Source organism: Ammodytes marinus, assembly GCF_949987685.1.
Source record: "Ammodytes marinus genome assembly, chromosome: 13".
NCBI classification, from domain to species: domain Eukaryota; kingdom Metazoa; phylum Chordata; class Actinopteri; order Uranoscopiformes; family Ammodytidae; genus Ammodytes; species Ammodytes marinus.
Window position 1 is genome coordinate 22,344,492 of NC_137217.1, and position 25,085 is coordinate 22,369,576.

General features: G+C 41.4%; 3 protein-coding genes across 4 annotated transcripts; 2 read left to right on the forward strand and 1 right to left on the reverse strand.

Moving 5' to 3' along the window:
- The first annotated feature begins 1,067 nt into the window (after window positions 1-1,067).
- On the forward strand, window positions 1,068-5,609 carry LOC307259583 (uncharacterized protein). Its single transcript, XM_080039525.1, has 3 exons — window positions 1,068-1,749; window positions 2,650-3,597; window positions 4,313-5,609. The coding sequence occupies exons 1-3, from the start codon at window positions 1,447-1,449 to the stop codon at window positions 4,826-4,828; spliced, it is 1,767 nt and encodes a 588-aa protein (XP_079895651.1). The 5' UTR covers window positions 1,068-1,446; the 3' UTR covers window positions 4,829-5,609.
- Window positions 5,610-6,322: 713 nt separating this feature from the next.
- vars1 (valyl-tRNA synthetase 1) lies at window positions 6,323-18,279 on the forward strand. The gene is made up of 29 exons (XM_080040075.1): window positions 6,323-6,394; window positions 6,972-7,330; window positions 7,421-7,564; window positions 7,762-7,981; window positions 8,078-8,187; window positions 8,356-8,431; window positions 8,716-8,816; window positions 8,913-9,040; window positions 9,199-9,363; window positions 9,620-9,701; window positions 9,794-9,913; window positions 10,613-10,721; window positions 10,817-10,996; window positions 11,151-11,275; window positions 11,408-11,511; window positions 11,627-11,785; window positions 12,239-12,329; window positions 12,576-12,681; window positions 12,838-12,908; window positions 13,094-13,219; window positions 13,335-13,439; window positions 13,873-14,020; window positions 14,796-14,923; window positions 15,181-15,336; window positions 15,454-15,678; window positions 15,876-15,987; window positions 16,616-16,791; window positions 17,173-17,322; window positions 17,415-18,279. The coding sequence occupies exons 2-29, from the start codon at window positions 6,974-6,976 to the stop codon at window positions 17,481-17,483; spliced, it is 3,843 nt and encodes a 1,280-aa protein (XP_079896201.1). The 5' UTR covers window positions 6,323-6,394; window positions 6,972-6,973; the 3' UTR covers window positions 17,484-18,279.
- On the reverse strand, window positions 18,141-25,011 carry abhd16a (abhydrolase domain containing 16A, phospholipase). Of its 2 annotated transcripts, none has more exons than XM_080040077.1 (20): window positions 24,880-25,011; window positions 23,529-23,585; window positions 23,380-23,446; window positions 22,651-22,737; window positions 22,304-22,389; window positions 22,068-22,141; window positions 21,759-21,866; window positions 21,471-21,585; window positions 21,273-21,374; window positions 21,089-21,152; window positions 20,909-20,958; window positions 20,483-20,606; window positions 20,243-20,347; window positions 20,100-20,163; window positions 19,938-19,994; window positions 19,503-19,565; window positions 19,312-19,388; window positions 19,035-19,133; window positions 18,868-18,914; window positions 18,141-18,278 (listed from the first exon to the last, which is right to left on the reverse strand). In XM_080040077.1, the coding sequence occupies exons 1-20, from the start codon at window positions 24,979-24,981 to the stop codon at window positions 18,195-18,197; spliced, it is 1,632 nt and encodes a 543-aa protein (XP_079896203.1). In that variant the 5' UTR covers window positions 24,982-25,011; the 3' UTR covers window positions 18,141-18,194. The 2 variants fall into 2 exon arrangements, with proteins under 2 accessions (XP_079896203.1, XP_079896202.1); XM_080040076.1 differs by having other exon boundaries at window positions 23,529-23,588; window positions 24,880-24,991.
- Between the last annotated feature and the right edge of the window lie 74 nt (window positions 25,012-25,085).

A 25,085-nucleotide genomic window follows, 5' to 3' on the forward strand; every position in this document is an offset into this window, starting at 1 on the left:
TCACATATTATGCTGACCTCATGCTACAGGGGCCATTTTATCTCAAACATTTGTTCAGGGCTGCTTGCTGTTTGTCTAAAAAACATTCCTGTTTGCCATTTTAACATGTTAAAAAAACAGTGAAAGTGTTGAACATATCTTATAGTATGACTTGATGCCCCACCCAAATCATCACACCCTGAAACTGTCATTCCAGATACAGTCGTTCACTGAGGCCTACTGTAGTCTGTGTGAATACTCATTGTATACATAAAGTGTGTACTGACAATTATAGCTCACATGGATCTAGTTCATGTTGTTTATTACATGTTTTACTTTGCTTGCTTAAAACTTACTGCAAAACAATCTTGATACCACTCTTGACAAGGGATACAGTTGACTCATTTTGGCCATATCCCCAGGCAGCCTAGGTGAAGGCAGCCTGGCTGGATTCCACCTCTTCTTGATGACAAAAAGACGAGCTAGACATTTCTCTGTTAACTCTTAAACAAACATAGAACTCGGTTATTAGATGACTTGTCGATTGCAGTTTTTGCTGCATAATGTTTTTTTGCGAAGAACACACAGTGCCAGCATCATGTCTCAACAGGCAGCTTTATACCATTAGGGAAAGCAAGCTGCAATATGCAAGCCATGAAAGGGAATGTGTTCTGTCTGGGAGGTTAGATTTCAAGAACTGCTGCACAGTGAGTGTGAATCAATGACCCGCGACTTTGACGCTGTCAGGATTAAGCTTTAATGAGGCTGTCATGAACTGGCATTGTTAAATTTGGAGCTCAGTCACTCACACTTTACCTGGAGTTTCAGATGAGAGGTCCTGGAAGCATTTCAAAGCAACTGTTTGATTTGATACAGAGTCAGCACGTTTGGGAATTTGCTCCACCAAGAAGAATGGACAACTAGAGTGTGTCAATGAATGGACTAACCTTGTAGAACAACCATTGTGTGGGAAATGGGAATGCAGACATACAGGTAATTGGCAGCGTTGAGTGGGTGTTGGCTTTGCTTGTGTACCTAACAGGCAATGCGAGTTAAAGGTGTAACCACAGAGAGTATACGAGGGAGGGGGTGAAGTGGAGGTGCTGCCACAGGGAGAGTCAAAGAGGGTGGAACTGACAAGAGGGGGCGAGGTTGTCAGGGTAAGGGAAATGAAGGAGTAAGCAAGATTGTGCCTGCTGCAACACAAATTCCCTCTCTTCAGAGTACAGCTGACATTAACAGAAGACAGACATGATGGTTGGAGACAAACTGGGGGAGAGAACAAGGAGCGAGTGAGAAAAACAACAAGGGATCTGCAGCCAAGCAGGGACCACCTCATCCTTTCCATCTATATACGGAAACCACTGGATAATTTATAAGCCTCTCCCTCTCGCTCTGTGTGAGTGTGGGAGAGAGAGAGAGATATTGAGAGAGTAAGAGGGGGTATTTGCTGAGCTCACCACCACCATGCTGTTTACTGCTGCTGTCAGTGCAGCTGCTGCGGCTGTGTGTCTGCTGGCAGTGCTGGGCCCAGGCCTGTCTCATCCAGCTGAGGCCAACTCAGAGCCAGGCTCCAGCGTCTGCAGCCACTGTTTCTACAGACAGACGCCTCCTCATGGAGCCTCCGCAGGGCCTACGCCGCTGCTGCTCCCGCTCTGCCACACACTGCCCGGGGGACAGGCGTTTGCCACTCTGTCCAGGCCGACCTGTGACACAGCTGTCTACTCAGCCTACCATCTCAGCCATGGATGGGAGGAGGGAGAGCCTGTGGTAAGGAAGGACAGCTGTTATTATGCTGTTGTTTATTGTGGTCTAATGTGTTTTTGAATGATGGAACTTGGTGAAAAATGAAAAACATTACAAAATCATTGATCAGTGTTGAAGTGCATTGCTCAAGTGCTGTACTTAGGTGCAGTGTTGAGGTACCTGCACTTGAGTATTTTCATCCAATTTCACTTTATACTTTTACTCTACATTTGAGAGGGAAATATTTGACTTTTTGCTCCATTATGCGTGTCTGACAGATGTAGTTACTTAGCAAATTAAGATTTTATATGATATTTCAAAACAACATAATTACTATTTTACAATATTTTACAAAAGGCAAAGATCCTAAGGAGTCCAGTGGAATACAGGTTTTTGTGCAACATAATTTAGTTTTCTTTTTTTCTACCCCATTAATCCTGTAACAACCCTATACTATCTTTCGACTAGTACTCGACTTAATCTATATAGCTTTATATAAAGTCTAGTTCCCACTTGACAAGTTACAGCAGACAGCAGTAACTGCCTCTTAGGCATTTTTGTATAGAAATATAAGTGACAGGGGCCATTTTTCAGCTTTGACGATATTTTGATTTTGAATGCATGAGAAATTATCTTTGTCAAACTTTAACCTTTCATTCCTCAAATAATTATCAAAGACTGGTAACATACTAATACCAGTAAAACAGGAATAACACGTTTCTCCACCTTTTTAAAAATGTGATATAGATTGATTCATTACCACCACATAAACTTGAACTGAACATTTGAAAACGATTGATGAAATAAAATCTGTTGACTAATTGAGGTATCTATAAGGTTGATTATAACTAGTGTACAATTGCATAGATTTAACACTAACATACATCCATTAACACTTGTTTTTAAAATGATTCCTCCTACCAGACCGAGGAGGAAGAAGACAACATTAAAGTAGCAGTGCCTGCCCTTCTCAGAGGAGGCGGGGACCATGTGTCGCCCACAGACTCCCCACTTCAACACTGGGACTCAACAGTCACAACACTGGTCCAGTCAAGCATCTTTCCCCAGTGCAACACTTTAGGGGGGGATCTCTACATCCTAACCGGGGCTGGAGGTCTCGGTTGGGCCGCTGAGGATGGAGATGAGGAATGTCAGGAGATGCCGCTGTGGTCTGCGGTGTGCTGCGCCATCGCTGAGGGACACAGTGGCTTCAGAAGCTTCAGTCTGGGGTTAATCAAAGAGACTGGGGAAGGGGAGAGGCAAGTGAGCGTGGAGGAGCTGGAGGAAACGCTAGGAGGAGCAGTGCTGTTCTCTGGAGGCTGCGGAGGAGCCCATGGGGAGGCTGTTGGAATCACAGTGGGCCTTCACAGTGGGGGCCACGCTGGGAATATAGAAACGCGGGGTGCAGATCTTACTGGTGAAAGCACAGAAGATGAAGATGAAGATTCAAACACTGCTGGTGAAGACGGCAAAGAAGAAGAGGAAGAGGAAGAGGAGGCTGGTTCAGTTCGCACAAGCCCAGATTCAAATGAGGACACTGAGGAGAGCAAAGAGGCACGGATCGCTGCACATCGTGTGGCTGGTGTTGACGAGCAACCAGAGGAATCTGATGTTGCTGACCTCACACAGGAATCTTCAGCGGATGCAGCAACGACCTCAGAGAGAAGCCATGAAGAGCAGGGTGATGTGACGCAAAGAAGAGCTGCCAAAAAACGGTCTCCTGATTCCCCAGCCGGCAGTGAAACTGTAGATGAACAAGAGACAGACACAAACTCCAGCAGCATCCTGGTCACCGTCCTTTCAGCCTTCGTGTCCATCGTTAAAGCTCCGCTGAGGCCTGTGTTCTCCAGAATCACACAGTTTCCCGGACAGGTGATATAAATGACTGAACGGCACAGTCTTCCTTATTTTTAAAGTGTACTCCACTTATTTAGTATTACACTGAGGCTAAGATGTCCTGACTTTTAGCTTTTATTATTGGTCAATCTCCTAAGATAATGTGCTTCCATACTTCCCATGATGCAACTGCATAGAGCCCTGCAGTACCACAGTTTGCAACATACAGTAGGTGTTCTGTTACAACATCATCAGGGTTATTTTGTCAGACTTAAGAGGCTCTTTCGGACCAACTGAAGACACTACACAACTGCTTTCTCATGCTGAATAGTATTCAGCAGGATGAACTTCATGTTTAAAATTGATATCGACCAATTAGAAGCAAAGCATTTAAATCACAAATCCTTCAGAAAATCCTTAATAATTTGGATGATTATTTAATACAATATGAGTGAAAACGACACAAGTTTGAAAGTTTAACAAGTTAGTTTAATAGTGATTAAACATTTGAAATTAAACATTCACATGTTTGTTTAGTGTGGTGCATTTGTGGAGAAACTATTTCATTTGAACATATTCAGTTCCAGTCATTTAAGAAATCTTCTCATATACAGTTTGCTCCTCCCAGAGACTGGAATGAGGTGTGGCCGCCGGTGGGAGGTGTTCAGTCAATACTTTCCCTCAGGTCATTCTGTCATTTCCCTTTTCACACAGATATATTTTTTTGTCTTTTGTCTTTATCTTGACTCAGGTGACATACGTTCTTCAGGAAGACGTTGGAGTTCTGTGTTCTCTGCCTGGAGACACTTTCTCCCTGTTCCACCTCTTGACCTCTGACCTCTTGTCCTGTATGGGCAAAGCTGTAGAAATCCTACTATGTGCTGGGGAAACCTTGGTCTTCAGCACCTACTACTGCATCTCCTCCATACTGGGTGCCCTGCTGGGCAGCTTCCACATTGGCTTCACTGGCATGGGGACCTTGGCTGGAGACACTGTGGGGGTTTTCAGCGATGCGTTTGATATAACTTGGTGGGTGACCAAGTTATTTGGAGGGCGGCTGTGGGAGCAGAGTGAGGGCTATGTAGGGACAGTGATGTCAGAGATGGGGGGTCAGGCAATAACTGTAGGCGAAGGGTGTGGTTGGCTGGTGTGGAGAAGTGGAAATGGGGTGGTTAATGTGTTTAGTCATGGAGTGGGATTTATAATTGGGACGTTGGATATGGTCTTTGGTGCTATGAGAGTGGTTTCTGGGCAGAAGTCGGAGTGAAAAATTTAGGAAATGCTTAAACTCAACTTGACACCATTAGCAACAAAACTTTCTAAATGTTCTCTCCAGTTTTGGTTGTAATTTTTTTTAGCAAGTGTGTTAAAAAAGGGGGAATTATTTAAATCTGATGCCATTTGATATGCTTCAGTTGTTATTGAGGGATAAAAAGTCACATTAAAGGTGCAGTGTGTAATATGACATCATCAAGTAAGTTCTACAAAGTTCTAGAATGCAACGCTCCCTGGGTAACCCCACCCCTTTTGAATAATAACAGAAGCTACAGTGGCCTTCAAGGACAAGAACAATTCTAAATTTCTCAACAATGCACCTGATGACATTCCAACTAAGACGCTTTCAACATGGCGGCCATAGGCCTTGGTCCAAGATATGCAGAAATATGGACATATATGAGACCCTTTCTAAGGGAAAAAATAATAATTCTAAAAATGTTTTCCAGCTATTATGCACTAAATTAAATGTACTTATGGATATTATAATTACTTTCTACAAAATCTGCTAGGAAATAAAACCGAAAATTCTACACACTGCAGGTTTAAGTAGCTTCCAGATTTCTTACACTGTAGGTCTCACACTTCGCTGCTGCTGGCTGTCTAATATATCTACATTGAGAGCTGGGATATTATCCCATATGTGATTTAAAAGAAAAAAACAACACTGTGCACAAGGCTTATGGATGTTATTATTCCAAATAATTATTGTATGATAATTGTTATGAGAAATGTTTGCTTACATGTACATTTGAATAAAAGATATTGCTGCCTTATTGTACTGTTTTTGTCTTTGTAAATGCTTTTGTGACAGAAATGTTTCCCCCATCAAAACATTACAGTCGTTTTTCTGTCAATGTTCATGTCATGTAGCAGTAACAACAAGTAAATATTCACATGTATTTATATTTATGAAATATATGGCAAAGTACTCAAGTACATTTTTGAGGTAGCCTACTCTACTACAATACGTTGTTTGGGTATTTTTATTCTCTGATACGTTTAACTTATTCAACACTTAGTAATATATTGTACTCTTTACTTTAATACAGTAATGTTGATGTACTTTACAGATTAAGATTTTACATGCAGAACATACAGTCAGGTTATAATATAGAATATTTTGCCACAATGCCACAGATGAGACTGTGATAGAAATAAAGGCTCCATCTCACTTATTCAATGCTGCTTATTTGTTGATGCAATGGTAATAACAATAATACAACATAAATCCATATAAGTTCAAATATTATATAATATAATATATAGTAGTGCTTTTATTTTGGTACATGTTGATATTGATTTAGATGTTACTTTGGTACTTTTATTTAACTGCAAGTATTTTTAAATTTTATTATAATTTATTTTACTTAGCTTTTTAATAATTTTTCAGTCACTGGTTGATGTTATTGTTTTTAACCATGAAAAATGTGACTTCCGCTTTGTGGCGGAAGCAGAGGAACAAACCGGAACACATTGCATCAGACCGGCGTTGAGGACTCATGTGGCTCTGCTGTGTGTGCTAACTTAAGCTGACGTCTCTCTGTTTCATTCAAAGGTATGCAGACCTTTTTACTGAAATGTTTATGTTACGAGTTGCCTGTTTATTGAATATTAACATTCAAACGAATTCAAAACACTGTCTGTGTACGTACATTCGTTTAAGTCGCAGCACCCGCTGACAAAAACTCAAGAGTTTGTCTATTAGCTCAATAAGCTAACTAGCCGGTTTGTCAGGATATCTCGTCAGTCTGTGACAGAGTGGCAAGAGTCTGCTTTGCAGAAAGTAATACAGATGGCAGACCAGCTAACAGCATTTGTCTGACATCTAGAAACGTGACTTTAGGCTATTATAAAACGCATGTTTTGCTTTCTGAAATACTTTTAAACCACTTTGTTTACAAAGCTCGTATCCCTCATTAACCTTACCATATATGTCAGTTTGTAGGGGACACCATTTGACTCCTACAACCTGTAAACACACCCACTCCACCTTTGTCAGAAACGTGATTAATATTTTGAATAGCTTGGCAGACATAATTGTTTCCCCTAAACAACTTACTGACAGCATTTATAATGTATGCACCAGTCAAAACCAGTTCACAATGAACATAATTTCTGTGTCTCTCTACCAGAGATGGCCACTCTCTACATGTCCCCCCACCCTGATGACTTCAGGAGTCTTCTGGCGCTCATAGCTGCAGAGTTTTGTCCATCCTCCCGCCCGAGGACGCTCTCTGAGGACCCTCCCACATCAGTCAATGCCCGCTCCAGACCCACCCTGGTGCTGGGCGCTGGGGAAGCTGACTCCACTGTCCTGAGTGGGGCCAGTGCTGTGGCCTGGTACCTGGCCTCACAGGGGAAGAGGGTTGGTGCAGACGCCAAGCAGCAGAGCCAGGTGTGGCAGTGGCTCAGCTTTGCAGACAATGAAGTCACCCCTGTGTCCTGCGCTGTGGTCTTCCCTCTGATGGGGATGATGGGATTGGATAAGAAGGTGAGAGGAGTATCCACATGCTTACTTGGAAGTGTGTGATTTGTTCTTGCAGGAGTGTTTTTTCTCAAATGACTTTGTGTGCGTCCTCAGCTCCAGCAGAGTTCCCGTGCAAAGTTGATGCACGTTCTGAAGGTTCTCGATCGGGCACTGGAACCGAGGACTTTCTTGGTGGGGGACAGCGTCACTCTGGCTGATATGGCTGTAGCTACAGCTGTTCTTCTACCTTTTAAATATGTAAGTACTATGTTGTTCAACACTGTTCTCTAACTGGGGTTTCCACTGTTTGCTGATTGTCTAAGATTCTGAGAATGTTTGTGTAGTCTGAACAATTTAGTTCTGAGAAATGTAAGCTTTGTTTGCTGCCTGTCAGTATTTGCCTGGGCTATAAATCAGTCAACCACAATTTGATTATAGTTTGTTTTTGTTTTAAGGTGCTGGAGCCATCAGACCGGAAAGTATTGACCAATGTTTCCAGGTGGTTCACAACCTGCATAAACCAGCCACAGTTCATGAAGGTGTTGGGGAAGATCACTCTTTGTGATAAAATGGTGCCAGTCACTCCCAAACCAAACGCCGCCCCTGCTGCTGCTGCTAATCCTAAAGCTCTTGATGCCCCTCCTGCTGGTGATGCGGATGGCGCCACAGCCAACGGTCAGAAAGTCCTGTGTCATAGTTCATATAATTTGTCTTTTTTTATGTGTGTGTAATAATCAGTATTCTGATTTCCTTTTATGTTTCTTCTTTCAGGCCCCCCCAAGACAGAAGCCCAGCTGAAGAAGGAAGCTAAGAAGAGAGAAAAGCTGGAAAAGTTCCAGCAGAAGAAGGAAATGGAGGCCAAGAAGAAGCCATCGACAGAGGTATGGATACTTAATATCATCTAATAGAATTTCTTCTAAGACATTGGTCCTTCTTTGAATGACATAAATATGACTTATATCAAAAGCATAACTTTTTTGCATAGGTCAAAGATCAGTTGAAGATAAATCACATGTCTTGTGTCTTTTTATTTAATTTTTTTTTTTTAGAAAAAAGCAAAACCGGAAAAGAAGGAATTGGGAGTGATCACATACACCGTTGCCACTGCCCCCGGGGAGAAAAAAGGTGATTTGGACTTGTTTGTATAGAGCAACAGCACATCCGCATGGTCGGTGTCTATATACATATATATATATGCATGAAAAGCTAATATTTAGACTCATCTCAGTGTCCACAGAGAGCTTACTGTAAGACATGAACTTGTATTTCCTTCATAGCAGGTTTACTCTGACTCTTACTGGTGCTGAGGAGGATTGTAGTATGTGAAAATCAGACAATACCCTCTATAATAGGAATTGTTTTATCATATTTCAATCCCATTCCTTTCTCTCTTTCTCTTCTGATATCAGATGTCGTTAGTCCACTTCCTGACTCCTACAGTCCTCAGTATGTGGAGGCTGCCTGGTATCCATGGTGGGAGAAACAGGGATTCTTCAAGCCTGAGTATGGGGTAAGGAGGCCCTCCACCCTCATGCTATATTTACACAACATAAACTCATATTTTTTGTCTGCAATAACCTCTCTGTTCCCTCTCTACATTCTCCAGAGGAAGAGTATCAGTGACCATAATCCTCGCGGCACCTTCATGATGTGTATCCCTCCGCCTAATGTGACTGGATCACTCCACCTAGGTCACGCCCTCACCAACGCCATTCAGGATTCTCTGACCAGATGGTAACTGCATGTGGACAGTTCTATTTAAATTAAATTAATTAATCAATTCTAAATGATATTGTAGACTGTCTAAATAATACTGGAGACTTTTTTTTACATCATGGGGTTTGTGTCCATCACTTGTTTGAATTGGTGTGTGCTTTCCTCTGTCCGCCCAGGCACAGGATGCGAGGTGAGACCACCCTGTGGAACCCGGGCTGTGATCACGCTGGTATCGCCACCCAGGTGGTGGTGGAAAAGAAGCTGATGAGAGAGAAGGGTCAGAGCCGCCACGATCTGGGCCGGGAGAAATTCATCGAGGAGGTCTGGAAATGGAAGAACCAGTGAGTCAAAGAAGTAGTAGACAGGTGGAGCTCTAAAGGTGCACTATGCAGTTTCAGGGGAGGGACACTTGTTTAGTGTCCAGGGGATCCAATTTTCCTGTGGGTAAATTAAGCTTATTCAGTAGGAATACACCATAGAAAATGTTCACTTCTCTGACACACCCAAAGTTACATAGTGAACATTTAAGAGGTTTTACCTGGGGTGAAAAGTGGAATAAAGACACGGTTAATAAATGGGCCTCTTTGCCTTTTTTAGGAAGGGTGACCGTATCTACCACCAGCTGAAGAAACTGGGCTCCTCTCTGGACTGGGATAGAGCCTGCTTCACTATGGACGATGTGAGTTGTCTGAAATCCCTGCACTAATTTGAATTGAATCTGAGGAAGTATTTCTCATTAATGTTTTGATTCATACCTCCTTCTCTGTACAGAAACTTTCCACTGCAGTGCAAGAGGCTTTTATCCGCCTGCATGATGATGGTGTGATCTACAGGAGCAAACGGCTGGTCAACTGGTCATGCACACTAAACTCTGCTATCTCTGACATAGAGGCAAGTACTTTGGTTGAAGGATAATGCATGTGAACGCTTAGAGTGATAAAGACCATTTCTAGTTAAATGACTAAAGACACTTTAATATTTCTTTGTTATGTTTTAGATGCAAGGGTTTTACACAGTGCATTTGTTGGGATTTAACTAAAAATATTGTTATGTTTCTACTGTTACTAGTTCTGTGATTTAAAAACTCAGACTGGTGGCGTATTGTCTACATACAGTATATACTATGAAAACTATGAGGCACTGAAAGTTGCCTTGGTTTTTATTCTTAGGCCTATTTATTCTTTGATCAGATATTACCGTATTCATCAAATTAGATATTTGTTTAATTTCTAATTATGTAAATGTAAACTATTCCCAGGCAATTCTTTAAAGGTCGTTTCAAGACAAAAGTAAACACTGATGCATTTGAGAATTTTGTAAATCAATATTTTTGTGGCATCCAGATGTCCTATTGGCCAATTAGCAGAGAAGCCATAATCCCCAATAAATAATCCTCAACAAAAGAACAATTTTTGTACAGAAATGTGATCACGTTCAGAAAATTGAAGGAACTAAAAAAAATTACAATTTCATAGTACATTTATATAAATGTTTTTGGTAACCCTGTTATAAGGTTGTAACGACAACAGATCAGAACAGTAGTGGCTATGTTGTGCTTTCTTGACATTACGTCTCCTGGTTGGTTTGCAGGTGGATAAAAAGGAGCTGACTGGCCGCACTCTGTTGCCTGTGCCGGGTTACAAAGAGAAAGTGGAGTTTGGAGTGTTGGTGTCTTTCGCCTACAAGGTGGAAGGTTCAGGTACGTGGGCTCACAGAGGGCAGAATATTTTGTACAAAGACCCCTTGTGCCTCTTCAATAACACCGTTCTTTACATTTCTCTCCCTGTCCCTCAGACGAGGAAGTGATTGTGGCGACAACTCGTATCGAGACTATGCTGGGAGACTCTGCTGTAGCCGTCCACCCCCAGGACTCCAGATATCAGCATCTGAAGGGAAAAGTGGTGCTGCACCCCTTCTGTGACCGCAAGATGCCAATCGTCTTCGATGACTTTGTGGACATGAGCTTTGGAACAGGTAGGCACTGTAACAGGAGGAGACAATCTGTGTGCTGTGCTGAGAATATGTAATAATAGAAGTCGTTAAGCAAGGCCGCTTTCCTTATTACAGCTGTCATCTTCTTTTCCTCTCTCTCTGCCTCTCCTGTCCCTCTGCACCATTTTCTATTCAGGTGCTGTCAAAATCACCCCAGCCCATGACCATAATGACTACGAGGTTGGAGAGAGACACAATCTGGCCTTCATTAACATCTTGGATGAGAATGGCCTGCTCGTTAACGTGCCTCCTCCCTTCCTGGTATAGTGTCTCATTATGATTGTCCTTCCACCCCTGTAGTGTGTGCATTTCCACCTTGACACTAAAATCAGGCTTGTTTGCAGTTGTAGCTCTTAATTCTTATTTTTTTTACTTTTCTTGTCTATCCCTCAGGGCATGAAGCGTTTCGAGGCCAGGAAGGCCGTGCTTCAGGCTCTTAAGGACAGAGGCCAGTTCAAAGAAATCAAAGACAACCCTATGGTTGTCCCAGTCTGCAGGTAAAGCTAGGGTCCATGTTTGAATAAGTAGAACACAGGTTATTTGTTTATTAGAGTTTTTCATCCTAGTTAGAGGATCACTATTAATCCCCTTTTGTGTATCTTGCCTCATCAGTCGTTCCAAGGACATTGTGGAGCCGCTGATGAAGCCACAGTGGTATGTGAGCTGTGCAGACATGGGCAAGCAGGCCGCAGACTCTGTCCGAGAGGGAAGACTCCGAATCATCCCCGATCACCACCTCAAGACCTGGTTCAACTGGCTGGACAACATCAGGTCATTATCTCTTTACTTTAAACCATACTACAAAATAGATCTGAGCTGTCATGGCCTTTGTATGGCCAATATCATTCATGGTAGACAGTGTTATCACAATGACTACTCTGATTTTTATAAATAAAGTAAATGTAATTTTTTCCTTTTATCATGAAATCCTGACAGAAGTACAGTTAAATATTTTAAAGGGAATTCTTGCATATTGGGAAAACACTAATATTATGTAATATAACTCTTGTACAACTCGTCACGATTTAAAACCTAAAACCATAGTGTGTAACTATTTTGTTTGAAATTCTATTTAGAAATAATAAAAAAGTAAAAAAAATAGTTTCCAATTTATTTACTGTCAACGGGTTAATTTACTTTTGATTCAGCTTTAGTAATGGATTATTTTGAACAATGGAATGCATAGTGCATCCTTTTCCATCTCTCCATTTATCTTCCACTCAGGGACTGGTGTATCTCTCGCCAGCTGTGGTGGGGTCACCGTATTCCTGCCTACTTTGTCACTGTCAACGATCCCTCCGTGAAACCAGGAGAGGTAAGATGAGTTCTGTCTCTATTTTCATTTAGCTAAACTTCCTTTTGAAGTTCCCCTTTGAATTGTTTTCTTCTCTGTTGCACTTTGGGATTCTTGAAATATAAAGTGCATTATAAATAAAATGTATTATTATTATTATTATTGTAAAGATCTGGCGGTTTACAGATGACTGATAAAAGCGTTTTAATTCTGCCTTTGCCTATTTAAAAAAAATGTTTTTTACTTAACTTTTTTTTTCATCTCCAGGACATGGACGGTCATTACTGGGTGAGTGGGCGGTCTGAGGAGGAAGCCAGAGAAAGGGCAGCAAAACGCTTCAATGTGTCTGCTGACAAAATTACCCTCAGACAGGGTAAGTAACGGTTTTTAATTTATCAGGCTCATTACCACAATTATTCTAAAGGTTAACTAATCGGCTCATGGTTTGCCTCTACACAGATTCCCTTAATTGAATTGATTCTACTCTATATTCATACCAATTAGATAACTTTTTGTTCCTGTGTTTCAGATGAGGATGTTCTGGACACTTGGTTTTCGTCTGGTATTTTCCCCTTCTCCATCTTTGGATGGCCTACTGAGGTAAAATACTCAAATCAACCACCTCTCTAATGACACAAATTTGAATAAACTTGGAATATTAATAATATATAAATATCGGTTCACACCCATGTCACTGTGCTTCCTTTTAAAAGTGTGTTTTTTGTTAACATAGTGTGTTTTTGTACTTACATTATTAATATTGCTATTTATGTTTTTTTCTTTAGACCCAGGACCTGAATGTGTTCTACCCTGGCACCTTGCTGGAGACGGGCCATGACATCCTGTTCTTTTGGGTTGCTCGTATGGTGATGATGGGCCTCAAGCTGACGGGCAAGCTGCCCTTTAAAGAGGTACAAACAACAACAACAACAAAATTGCCCAAACAGAATCATAGCACGACATGATATGCTATTAGTGTAATCAGCAGGACATGACTATCTAATGATGTGTTTTTTTCTTTTACAGGTTTATCTGCATGCAGTGGTGAGAGATGCCCACGGCAGGAAGATGAGCAAATCTCTGGGCAACGTCATTGACCCTCTAGATGTCATTACAGGGATCTCTCTAGAGGTAAAGCCTATTCCCACTTTGATGCATGGTCAGAAACATGCAGACATTAAGTCTACTCTCTCTCTCTCATTTGTATTGTCTTTCACATGGTCACCACTCGTTCATTGGTCCCCCTGAGGCCCATAGTCTTGTGTAAGTGTTATTAAGCACCTTTCCCTGCATCCAACAAGCTTTTATTGAGGAAATCAATCTCTTCACTAGCTGGGAAGAAACTGCTCAGTCAGTCGAGGCAGAACTCTCCTCTAGGGGGCACTGAAGGACTTGTAGTGAACTGCACTGTAGCTTTAATGTTTTCCTTTTAAAGGGCCTGCTCCATTAAAACATGAAGCAGTTTGAACAGGGTTTCTTACATTCAAGATGCAAAGAGAAATGTGAGAAAACTTTGTTTTTATTGGTCAGTGATGACATATCTCCTTATTCCCCTACCCTCTAGGGTCTCCATGCCCAGTTGATCGACAGTAACTTGGATCCAGTGGAGGTGGAGAAGGCAAAGCAGGGCCAGAAGTCAGACTACCCGAGTGGCATCCCAGAGTGTGGCACAGATGCTCTCCGGTTTGCGCTGTGTGCCTACACGGGCCAAGGTGAACTCATTTTTCTTGTCTTTTTATTTTTTTTTGGTTTTTCTTCCTTTCTCTCTTGTGGGGCCACAACCTGGATCTCAACCTTGACTCCATAAAACATATCAAAATACTGCGTTATGGTAGCCTGGCATTCCCAGACCTGCCACTAGGCGCTGGCAAATTAAATTTGCTGCGCGTCTTGGTCTGGACACGCTCCGTTGAAGCTTATCAAGAAAACCAGAAATCTGGGTCTCACGTTTCAATTGGTTCTATCTAATATGGGCGCGCCAGAGCCCCTTATATGGTACTCTGGGGAGGACGAAACCGGATGACGACAGTGACGTGCATGCGACGTCGAAGCCGTGATAGTAAACATCAGAGATGGCTGCGGATATGTTGTGTGAGTTTGAGACTGCTTTGGCCTCGACCCTTTAAGATTTGGAAGACGGCACTCAAATTTTTCACTAGCAAGTAAGTGGAATGTTCTATTTTGCCGACCGACAACGGCAAACGTTTAATTTAACAGTTTAACAGCTGTTCGCTAAACGAAAGGGGCTTACGTCGCCTTGTGCATCGCTCTGATTGGTTGTAGTGCTATCCAACTGCGTGCAGTGGCATTTGAAATGCACGAGTAGGAGCCGCCCCTTGAGTTGGAAATTACTATTGATCGTCGCCAGACCCTCTATCGTTCAAGATATCAGGGTCTGGATTTCCAGGCTAGCGTTATGGTCCTTTCAAACAAAATCATCCGTTTTAATATATACTGAAATAATCTTTTATCGATGTGTGTGTTCAGGTAGGGATATCAACCTGGATGTCAACCGCATCCTGGGTTACCGTTTCTTCTGCAACAAGCTGTGGAACGCTGTGAAGTTTGCCATGAGGACACTGGGAGACAGCTTTGTACCATCAGAGAAAGCCCAGGTGAGATAAGGGGAAGAGACAAAGGACATAAACATAAACTACTCTATACTTATTTGTATTCCTCCATATTTTGATGTAGAATATGCCTATTAAAACATTGTTTTGTCATCACTTTTTTGACTGGAGACTTGCCCATATGCTGCCCTGCTTCGTATTGATAAGCTTATATGAATTGACATTCAGGAGGTACACGGCAAAGGAGTCTGGTTATCTGAATCTGAACTTTTCCCTCTTTACACTTCATTCAATCCTCTCAGTTGTGTGGAGAGGAGAGTGTGTCGGACAGGTGGATCTTGTCTAGACTGAGTGCTGCTGTGGGTCTCTGTGACGCTGGCTTCAAGGCCTACGACTTCCCAGCCATCACCACAGCCATTTACAACTTCTGGCTGTACGAGCTCTGCGATGTCTACCTGGTAAGGGAACCTGAATACCACTGGGCAGCAGAGGCCCGTTCATCATCACTAGATTACTTTGGGCTTGAAGGAAGTGAAAGTTGTATTCAGGACAATAACACATTCCATTACTTCTAGGAAAGTGTGAAACCAGTGTTCAGCAAAGCAGAGGAAGACGGCAGCAGCCAGAGACAGGCCCTGGTTTGCAGACAGACTCTTTACACCTGTTTAGAAGTCGGTCTGCGCATTCTGTGTCCCATAATGCCCTTTGTCACGGAAGAACTCTACCAGAGGTTACCACGGCGACGACCTCAGAGTGATCCCCCCAGCATCAGTGTCACATCCTACCCTGACACAGAAGAGGTGAGATAAGGAAAGTGTAAATGAGGGGGGGTTAAAAATAACTCACAGATGTGCAAGTGCCTCAAAGTCAAAGCAGTTGCAGTTTCACTTAATGTGAAAAGATAAACTTGTGTTAAATAGTAGTGGGTGAAGTGTATTTCCTTTCGGGTTCGCCTTGTGTCTTTTTGACCCGTTAGTCTTTCTGTGCTTTGTTGTAGTTCTGCTGGAACAGCGACGAGGTGGACCGCGACATGGAGTTCATAATGAATGTGGTCAAGACCATCCGGTCACTGAGGGCCGACTACAACCTGACCAGGACCAGAGCGGACTGTAAGACCACTTACTCAAATATATAAACCTTTCTTTAAAATGCATCAACTGTTCATCATTTCAATTATGAAGCACTGTAGTTTTTATATAATAAGTACTGTAAAGTCCCTACATTTACTTAAGTAATCGTACTTGAGTGCAATTTCTTGTGCTTTACATGATATCTTCTATTCAATACTACCCTTTAATTTGAATAAGTAAAAATATTGTGCTTTTTTACCTGAATATGTAATATATTTGTTACTTTGATGATAAAAAAGACATACCGATGTATGATGGGCTTATAAAATATAATGCAATGCAATATATTAAACTACATAACAGTATACACTTTTTAAAATTGGCTAAACCTCGACCTGCTACACCATAAATGCTGCTTGCACATTAAGGCATCAATAATAACAATTGACTAACATAGCACATATAATAATATATTTATTCTATATAAAAGGGTGCTTTTCCTTATGTGCAAATATATATGAATGTGCAACTGTAACTAGCTAAAGTTTGAGAATAATACCCAGGTTGAGAAATATGTGAATGTACATAAACAACAATCTGTATTTTGTTTGCAATAATCATTACTACAGGATTTATCCCTTAACTTAATTTTGCCAATCTCTCTTAGGTTACGTCCAGTGCGTAGACCCTGGGACTGTTTCCCTGGTGGACAAATTCAGTCTGCAGATTCAGACCTTGTCTTACTCTCAGGCCGTCATCCCTCTGACAGCCAACCAGCCTGTCCCTGAAGGCTGTGCTGTGGCTATTGCCTCTGACAGATGTACCGTCAACCTTATGCTCAAGGTGAGGGCGGCTAATGCTTTGTTTGGTTTCAACCCCAGACCCAGATCCCAGATGTGTAAATACATTAGCTATGTTTTATTTTTCGCCTCCTTAAACACAAAATGTGGGGATTGTTTGCCATATACTACTATGTGTTTTTACTGTCGCCAAGCATTTGAGTTCACTGGTTTTGTCTTGACAAGTTACCTGACTGAATAGTCTTGAGAGCATGAATGCACGTTTTGATAATCATTGCAGATAAATATGCTGTGGAATACTATTTAAACTAGGTGTCCTTTTAATTTGGGTTTTATTGTTTCCACGGTTTGTCCCTTCAGAAATAACAAGATTGTAATGTACTGCTCTTGTCCTTATCATCACGTCACATTTAAATCCCCCCAGGGTCTCATTGACGTGGAGAAGGAAGTGGCCAAGTTAATGACAAAGAAAGGTGACTTGGAGAAACTGATGGAGAAATTAAAAGAGAAGATGGAAAAGAGTGACTACAAGGATAAGGTGCCGGTGAAGGTGCAAGAGCAGGATACTGAGAAGGTGAGTGGAGATAAATTGACTTTTTTTTTTTTCTCTTCACACAGAGTAGGATTGTGTATTACTGATAAATAACGACTTCCTTTTCTCCGCAGCTACGGCAGAGCCAAGCTGAACTTGAAAAAGTAAAAGAAGCCATGGACAACTTCAGGAAAATGATGTAACCTTCCCCTTGGCATTATGTAAATCACAATTAATTTCCCCTTTGTTGTCAGTGTATTCATTTTCGTATTCCAAGGTGATTGTAGTATAGAGGGAATTCAATAAAGCTGTTACGGCTACGCATTGTTCTGAAGCGATCCCTGCAATTTGGTTAAATACTTGTATCGCGTCATGATCAAATGAATTCAGTCCCTTTATGTCAAACATTTTATTCAGCATATTTATATAGAACATGTAAGACCATACGTTTAGTTTAGATACAGCTTTGTTCATTAAGACAGAAAAGAAATAAACCTGGAAAGCTTTGGCTGAATTTTTAAAGATTAAAATCCCTCAGACCTGACACCATTAAGATTATTTAAATTGTCACAATGTTTCTCTACTTATAATTGCTTCTTTACAAATACAGCCAAAGAGGGAACAATGGAAGGAGTGAGGGACGGCTTGTGCATTCACATAAATTCATCCCTTTATCCTTTTTTTTAAAGAGACAAACCCTGATAAGAATGACTAAAGACTAACCTCAAAATAAAAGATGTACGATAATTTACATGTTTGTGGTTGGGTGGTATAGTAGGCCAGATGCCACCATAGCAACACTACATAGCAATCCTGCCTTGGAACAAAATCACAGTAATACATTCACACCATGCTGCGAACACTCTGACCACAGGCCATCCAATCCTCTGCTACTCATTTCCTCCCATCCATCCTTACAGTCTCCAGGGTGAATGAAACTCGGAGGCGGGTAGAGGAGTGCAGTGTGTCGTTTCAAAGTTGCGCATGTATTTCCTCGCCTGCGAGAGAGAGAAAAGACAGCGGGGACGGAGGAGGAATGGAGAATGAGGTGTGGGAGGGCAATGAACAAAAAGTGCAGAACTTGATTATATTAGCCTCGGTCTGTCTGGCACAGTGCCATGCAAATCTCTCCCATCTCTCTTAAGGGTTTACACGGGAGGTGAATAAAGCCTAATTCAGAAGGCATTACCACGGGAGGGAAAGCAAAGCATTAGATGTAATTGATGGCACTCCTCTTGTTTGATGTTAAATGACTTCAATAAGCTGAGTGCGGTGAAATATATTACACCAGTCAACCTGAGAGCACAGGTGAGCTGGTTACTATGGCGACCGGGAAAGTGTTCCTCAGTGGTACTGATGTCTGAATTGCTGTGATGTGGTTTTTGTAGAGCGAGAGAGAAGGGGAGCTAAGCCTGCCTTAAAATAAAATGGTGCTTATTGAGGAAAAGGAAATTGGACCTGCTAAACTGATTTGAGATGAGACAAAGACAACAGACGGCTGCCCTTTAAACCAGAAAAAAAAACAATTGTACACACGTCATGGACACTGAGTGCTTGGATAATAATATTATTATAATATTTACTTACCAAGAAAAGAGCCAGCTGCCGCCTTCCCTCTAGAGTCATATCCTCACCTGGACACAATTAAAAGAGTGAGAACAAGTCAAGGTACTCCTGGCAATGTATATATGCATGAGGGTAGTGTTGTGTGCAGTTTGTTTGCCTAGTTAATGTGAAATGACCCCGTGGCTTACCAACGCTCCACGGAAACAAAACATCTCTGTCTGCCTGATACGACTGCAGCACAGACACACACCAGTCGTCATCCACCTCGTAGCCACTGTACACTGATGCTGCAGAGCAAGAGGGAGCTGGCGTTACACACAGTTGTTATAATACCAACTGACTACACACAGGCAAACTCCTACATTTAGACACTTTTTAGGTTTAATTTTAACTTTACAAAAGGCTAAGTACGGTTAAAATGGCCACCATAGTAAAGTAGTGGTGTGAACATAAGGGCACCCTTACCTTCTTCTAAGGGATTGGAGGATCCCAGCCATTGTCTGACAACTCGAACCCCTTCATCCGTCATTATTTTGGGGTACCTGGGCAGGAAATTGACATCAACCCTTATATATGGGTCACCCCAGTCCAAATACATTGAGTGTGTCCAGAAATGAGAAAACTGAGATGAGATGTTTGAAAATCATCTGACCGACCTGAATTGTAGCAGTTTGAGCAGGAGGTCGTTGCCTCGGTTAGACATGATGTCCTCTGGTCCCCTGTAACACAGTGTACCACTTAATAGTATTGCCAGTGGAGGCTTCATCCTAACTGGCAACCCTCACTATATTGATCATTCTTGTGCTTAAGTGCTGGGTAGTTTTCTCTTGTGAATGTGTGTTAATTACGTTAGGGTATTATCTATGGTTAAGTTAATGTCAATGTATTATACTTCATCAAATGTTTTACTTAAAAATTCATACTTAAACTATTTAAAGTAGAAAGCTGGCCGATTACTTTATTTGTGTCAGTCTGATATCAGGTGCAAGATTATTTGTTCACATTTGGACTGTTATGTCCCCATTCAACAACTGTATCCTGTGAAAATGATGCATGTGTAAATCCAAAGGAGATGGACTGTGGGGGCTTACGTTGTGGTGATGATCTCATCTCTGGTTCTTCTGATCAGCAGGACTGGTCCCTGATATCTGGAGGAAAAATATTGTTTCACCTTGACACTCAAATATGTTGCGTAATGTTCAATGATGCAGACTTTGACTTTAGTGTCTCTATAAATAGAATGTCCCACTCACTTGAGAAGCTGATCAGCGTTGTTCAGGTTCATGTACTGCCTCACTGTGTGTTGAACCAACGGCCCTGCGAGAGAACAAATATATATTCAGTTTATTTAGCAATGCTACCTGCTGCAAACAACTGATAAGAGTTTGGGACTTACTCCAGCTGTCGGGCATGACCTTGAGGGCCAGAGGCAGGAGGTCATCAAAGGAAGCGTCCAACACTAATGATTGGATCTCTGGGTATGACATCGCTGCCCAACTGGCTAAGAAATGAAATGGATAGATAGTGGGACAGAAAATGAAGAGTAAGCAGAACCAGGAAGGAAGCACTAAATAACATAATTCACATGTATAGCATAAACAAGTGCCCATCATGTAATCTTCTCATCTTTGTGTACCTGTGAACCCTCCTATGGACCAGGCATACACGACAATGTCAGTGAGCTGGAAACCCAGCTTGTGTATTGCAAACTGGATCACCACGTCCATGGCATTAGCCTCGTTCTGGGGGAAGGGCACTCCCTGGCAGATGGAAACAAGTAAAGAAATACATTATTAAACATTACAGTGACACACACAACCCAACTTCAAAACCATGCACTTCAGAAGAGTTCATAGATTTACAATGTTACATTCCACTCCACTGATAGTCTTGACCATGGGAGTGTACTTGCACTCTTATGCAATAATGCTCAACTGAGACCAGAATTTCAACATTACTCTTTTCTAGCATTGTGTTTCTTAGGTCTATGTGAAACAGACATATACGGTACACTAATGCTGGTTAAGGATTAAATGAAGCACAAAACTTAGTTATTGCTTACCGTGCTGCCTCCAAAGCCAGGGTGGTTCCAACCCAGTACAGAGTAGCCACCTACAGTGCACAGCAACACAAGATTGAGCTATGATAATTTAAATGCAACTATTTCAGACAAAAAAAAAGATTTGATTCAAAAAAACAAACATACTAAATTATTATATTTATAAAGTACAGGGTTCCTTACCTTCTAGTGGAGTGTTCATGCAGCCCACCTCATAGAAGCCTGCATTCCCCTCACAACAGATGACCTGTGGCAAAGTTCATACTTTTCAAAAACACAATGTGATGTGACTGATGATTTGACACAAGTTTTTGTTGTCCTCGGGAAAATGCCCAAGGCACAAAAAAACAAGCAAATCAGACTTTACCAGGGTCTGGCCAGTCCGTCCCCCATCTCTCCTTCGGTCCACAAACATTGTGTCGATCTCATTGCCATCGCAGGCCACAAGCTTGTTCCTTTGGCCGTCACACTGAGACAAAATAGGAGGGGAATAGACAGAATGATGATCTGTCTTTCTAAGTATAGCAAGTTATTGAGTGAATGTTTGTGTGTGTTTTTCCTTTACCTCTTCTATTAACTTGGCCTGGCCTTGCTGGAGCATGGGTCTCATGGCTTTCTGCAGTAAACCTACAGAGCCCGGATAGAGCATCCTCCTCCCAAATGAGTGGGCAATAAGAAAGCTACAGAGGAAGAGAATAGACACGATTACATTGTAAAAACTTTGGAAAGTTCCTCATAGTTTCCAGGAAAACAGGCTGAAATCTTATCTCTTAGCATGATACTAGTAACACATCTGCAGTGTTGTCCTACAGTCATGCAGCAATGGCCTTCATTTATTGAATTGTGCATTTACCTGATGATGTGGCATGGTAGAGTGCGCACAGAGTGGAGAACACTGTCTGCTGTTCCTCTTAATCTGGGTTCTGGCTTTAGCAGAGAAACACCAGCCTTGGCTACTTTCCTGCCACACACAGAATCAAAGACTTACAATGAATAATGATAAGCCAAAAAGGATTCTGGCATTCAGTGACCAAATTTTTTTCAGCGTGTTTCACAGTGCTTTGAATGCATGTAGATATAATGAACTGACCCTGGTGGGGAATGGAACAGCAGCGAACAAAAAAAAACATTTTAAGTGGAAATAAGAGGAGCAAAAACTTACGGGTTGCTGACTTCTGTCCAGCTGAAATCTGAAGGCCACTGCGAGAAGTCAAAGTCATAGGACCTCAACTTTTTCTAAATAGAAAGCACGGACCAAAAAATCGTTTTATTTTGAGGTATGTTCTGAACACATTTCTAGTTCATATGTTGTCCCTGTGTCCCCCAAAATATTGGAGTACTAGTACAAATGGCAAAATCCTGATGTTCAGTGCTTTTATCAAGTTGCCATGACCTCACCTTATTTGCTGGCGTGTGATCCTTCTTGGTTTCTTCAAGGATGGAAAGAAACTGAATGTACTCAGAGTTTTTCCATCTCCCCCAGCCTTAGGTAGACAAGGAAAGAAGAAGGTGAAGCAGGAAGAACTCAAATCCAAAGTGCAGTCAGTGAATTTGAGAAAAAAAATATACTTTTTGCTGCAAAGCCTCAAGGGTGCGTTTAGTATGCTTTGTGGGTGTAAACCTTGTACAACTGTCTCAATGTTAATGAAATCATATTGGCATGCGGACTTTACAGCATATGTTGTAATATAAAAAATGTGTGAATAAGTCATCGCCTGCCAGTCACTTGCAATCTGCAATCTCACCTCGAAGACAGGCCACTCCAAGAAGGCACACCAGCACTGTTCCCACATATTGACTCACTGGAACAAGCTTACTGCTGCAGATGTAACCTAGAAATACACAAAGCAACAGTTTCACAGACATCCACATGTCTCCCTCTTTCTCTCTGCCAGGCTTCCTCATTAAAAAAGGTAACCAATAGAAAAATTCCAGATAACTGTATATGCAAATCAATAACCTATATCTCAATTATACCCAACAGACTAAACAACCTCAAGCAATTAATGTGCATTGATGCATAGTCCTGCTGAAGGATTAATTTGATTAACTTTTTATTTATCCCACTGCGAGGAAATCAGGAATTCCCAAATCGCCCCAGTCACAGTTTTTCATCTTTAATGAAAGGAGAAATGTCATCTAGAAAAATATTTATATTTCGACATTTTCCAAACCTTCTGCGAAAAACTGCTACTGAAAAATATCAAGATCAAGAGTAAAAAGGCATTATACACCAACAGGAAAAAAAGCAGCTTCAGCGTGTTAGTACAATTTGCTATTCTCCCAAGGCTGGGACTGTTTGCATGGGAGTAGGACTGGGCGATAACAGTGAAATCATTGTCGTGACATTAATCTAGATATTTTCCGGCCATACAGTGGGATACGCATTATAATAAAATTACTCATCAGTTATTTCTTGATAAATGACTTGTTGCTGACATAATTAATGAAACATAATAAATATAGCAGCATACCTTTCTTGTACAGATAGCAGAGGAGAAGGGGGGAGCTGTAGTAGGACAAAGACCACAGTGCTGAAGCCTGGAGGGAGAAAAACACAAACATTACTTAAAGGACTTCAAAAATCATTTGATCTCTATACAGTTTTATCAACCATACTGACCCATCCCAGGATGCTGTCTGTGTGTTTCTCCAGACCTCTGGGTTGGTAGTTCCATCCCTGCTAAAAGAAGAAGAAATTGTTGTTAATATCAGCACTTTGCACAATTGCAGCTAACGTCTGTCTTTCTACAGTTCAGGACAATTTTAAAAGACCCAAAAGTGTAGAAAACATCAATTAACCAAGGTTGGGGCATTTTGTCCAAATGTTTATTCTGACATAAAATGTAATTTATTTGGTTCAGAAAAAAGTTAGGTTATATATTTTATTTGGTATGATATTAATATTTCGTTAATGTATCATCATGACCATAATATACGATTATGTCATGCTAATCTGTGTTATGTTAATGTGAGGGGCATTTGCAAATTATTCAAAAAATGAATGAATGCTAACTATTATTTTGAGTTTTAAATTGCTACTTTAGCAAAGACATACAAAATCCTACTCCCCATGTGTGAAAAATGTTTAAGACTGTTGAAAGGTTGACAGAAGACATTTGTTAAGGCCTTATTTTTACATGTATTAATTCAATGCCTTAGTTTTGAGATTTAAGAATGTGCAGGAACCATGTAAATAGGAAACCTTAAGCAGCTTTTGAAGAGCTAAAAGGTATTACATCCTGATCTGTAGGTACAGGGTCTCTGTTTAGACTTTTAAAGACATTTTTAATGCCAACGAAAACTAATGAAAGACCAACTATACAGAACTGTAGCAAAACACAACATCAAACACTTACGGTTAGCAAAACTTTGCATAAAACATTACTTATTTGGCTCAGTGAAACAGTAAAATAATTCAAAGCCTTTTGTGATCCTTTTTAAAGGATCTGTAGGAACCCTGAGATAGCTAACTTTAGCCAGCTAGCAGCGCTGGCTAAAGTTTTAAAAGCGACATGGGTGATCTGTAGGCTATTTCCAATAAACACACTCTCGACAGTGGTTACATAAAAGTTTACATATATGCTTTTTCCTATTAATGGTATCTGTTCAGCTTCTATCATTTGCTTTCCCGTCTTGGCGGAGTTTCCTCTCACTCATTACCCACTTAGCTATAGCAGCTCCAGTCATTGAGCACAGTGGCTTATGAAGCTACAGTCAGACTTGCTGTTACTGTGAAGGTGAATAAGAGGTATTGAACATTGATAAGACTAGAGGATCAATGTGCACCTGTCCTTTCCATGCATTTACCAGCTGTCACCTCGGCTGGCGGCTGCACCGTGCAGTGACAGCAGGGTTTCAATAACAAACACCCGACACTTCCGCAGCTACATCAATGCTAACAGATGAACTACTGCTCAGTTTTCTCATTCGGCTGTACTAAAACATATGCTAAATGTTTTACATATCCCTACCCTCCTCCCCGCCCTTCCTTCGGGTCGAGGCTGCTCCGGTGAACGATGAATTCGTTGCAGATGAGGCCCGAAAATACAACGGAGCCACATCGGGCCAGCCATTCTTCCACTGTGAGGACGACGGAAGCCTGCACTGACCAAAAATCTCAAAGGCGGAAGCGCTTAAAGGATGATAACATTTTATTTTTATTGGTAAAATGTTTTGC

What these genes read in the sequence shown, in the direction of transcription:
- LOC307259583 (XM_080039525.1), top strand. Translation starts at nt 1,447, where the DNA reads ATGCTGTTTACTGCTGCTGTCAGTGCAGCTGCTGCGGCTGTGTGTCTG. An exon ending in GGGAGGAGGGAGAGCCTGTG is followed by an intron (nt 1,750 to 2,649) that starts GTAAGGAAGGAC and finishes TCCTCCTACCAG; the next exon opens with ACCGAGGAGGAAGAAGACAA. An exon ending in TCACACAGTTTCCCGGACAG is followed by an intron (nt 3,598 to 4,312) that starts GTGATATAAATG and finishes ATCTTGACTCAG; the next exon opens with GTGACATACGTTCTTCAGGA.
- vars1 (XM_080040075.1), top strand. Translation starts at nt 6,974, where the DNA reads ATGGCCACTCTCTACATGTCCCCCCACCCTGATGACTTCAGGAGTCTT. An exon ending in AGAAGAAGCCATCGACAGAG is followed by an intron (nt 8,188 to 8,355) that starts GTATGGATACTT and finishes TTTTTTTTTTAG; the next exon opens with AAAAAAGCAAAACCGGAAAA. An exon ending in CCTGCTTCACTATGGACGAT is followed by an intron (nt 9,702 to 9,793) that starts GTGAGTTGTCTG and finishes TTCTCTGTACAG; the next exon opens with AAACTTTCCACTGCAGTGCA.
- abhd16a (XM_080040076.1), bottom strand. Translation starts at nt 24,981, where the DNA reads ATGGCTGGCCCGATGTGGCTCCGTTGTATTTTCGGGCCTCATCTGCAA. An exon ending in GACGGACTGGCCAGACCCTG is followed by an intron (nt 21,153 to 21,272) that starts GTAAAGTCTGAT and finishes ACTTTGCCACAG; the next exon opens with GTCATCTGTTGTGAGGGGAA. An exon ending in CTCAAACTGCTACAATTCAG is followed by an intron (nt 19,389 to 19,502) that starts GTCGGTCAGATG and finishes TTTCCTGCCCAG; the next exon opens with GTACCCCAAAATAATGACGG.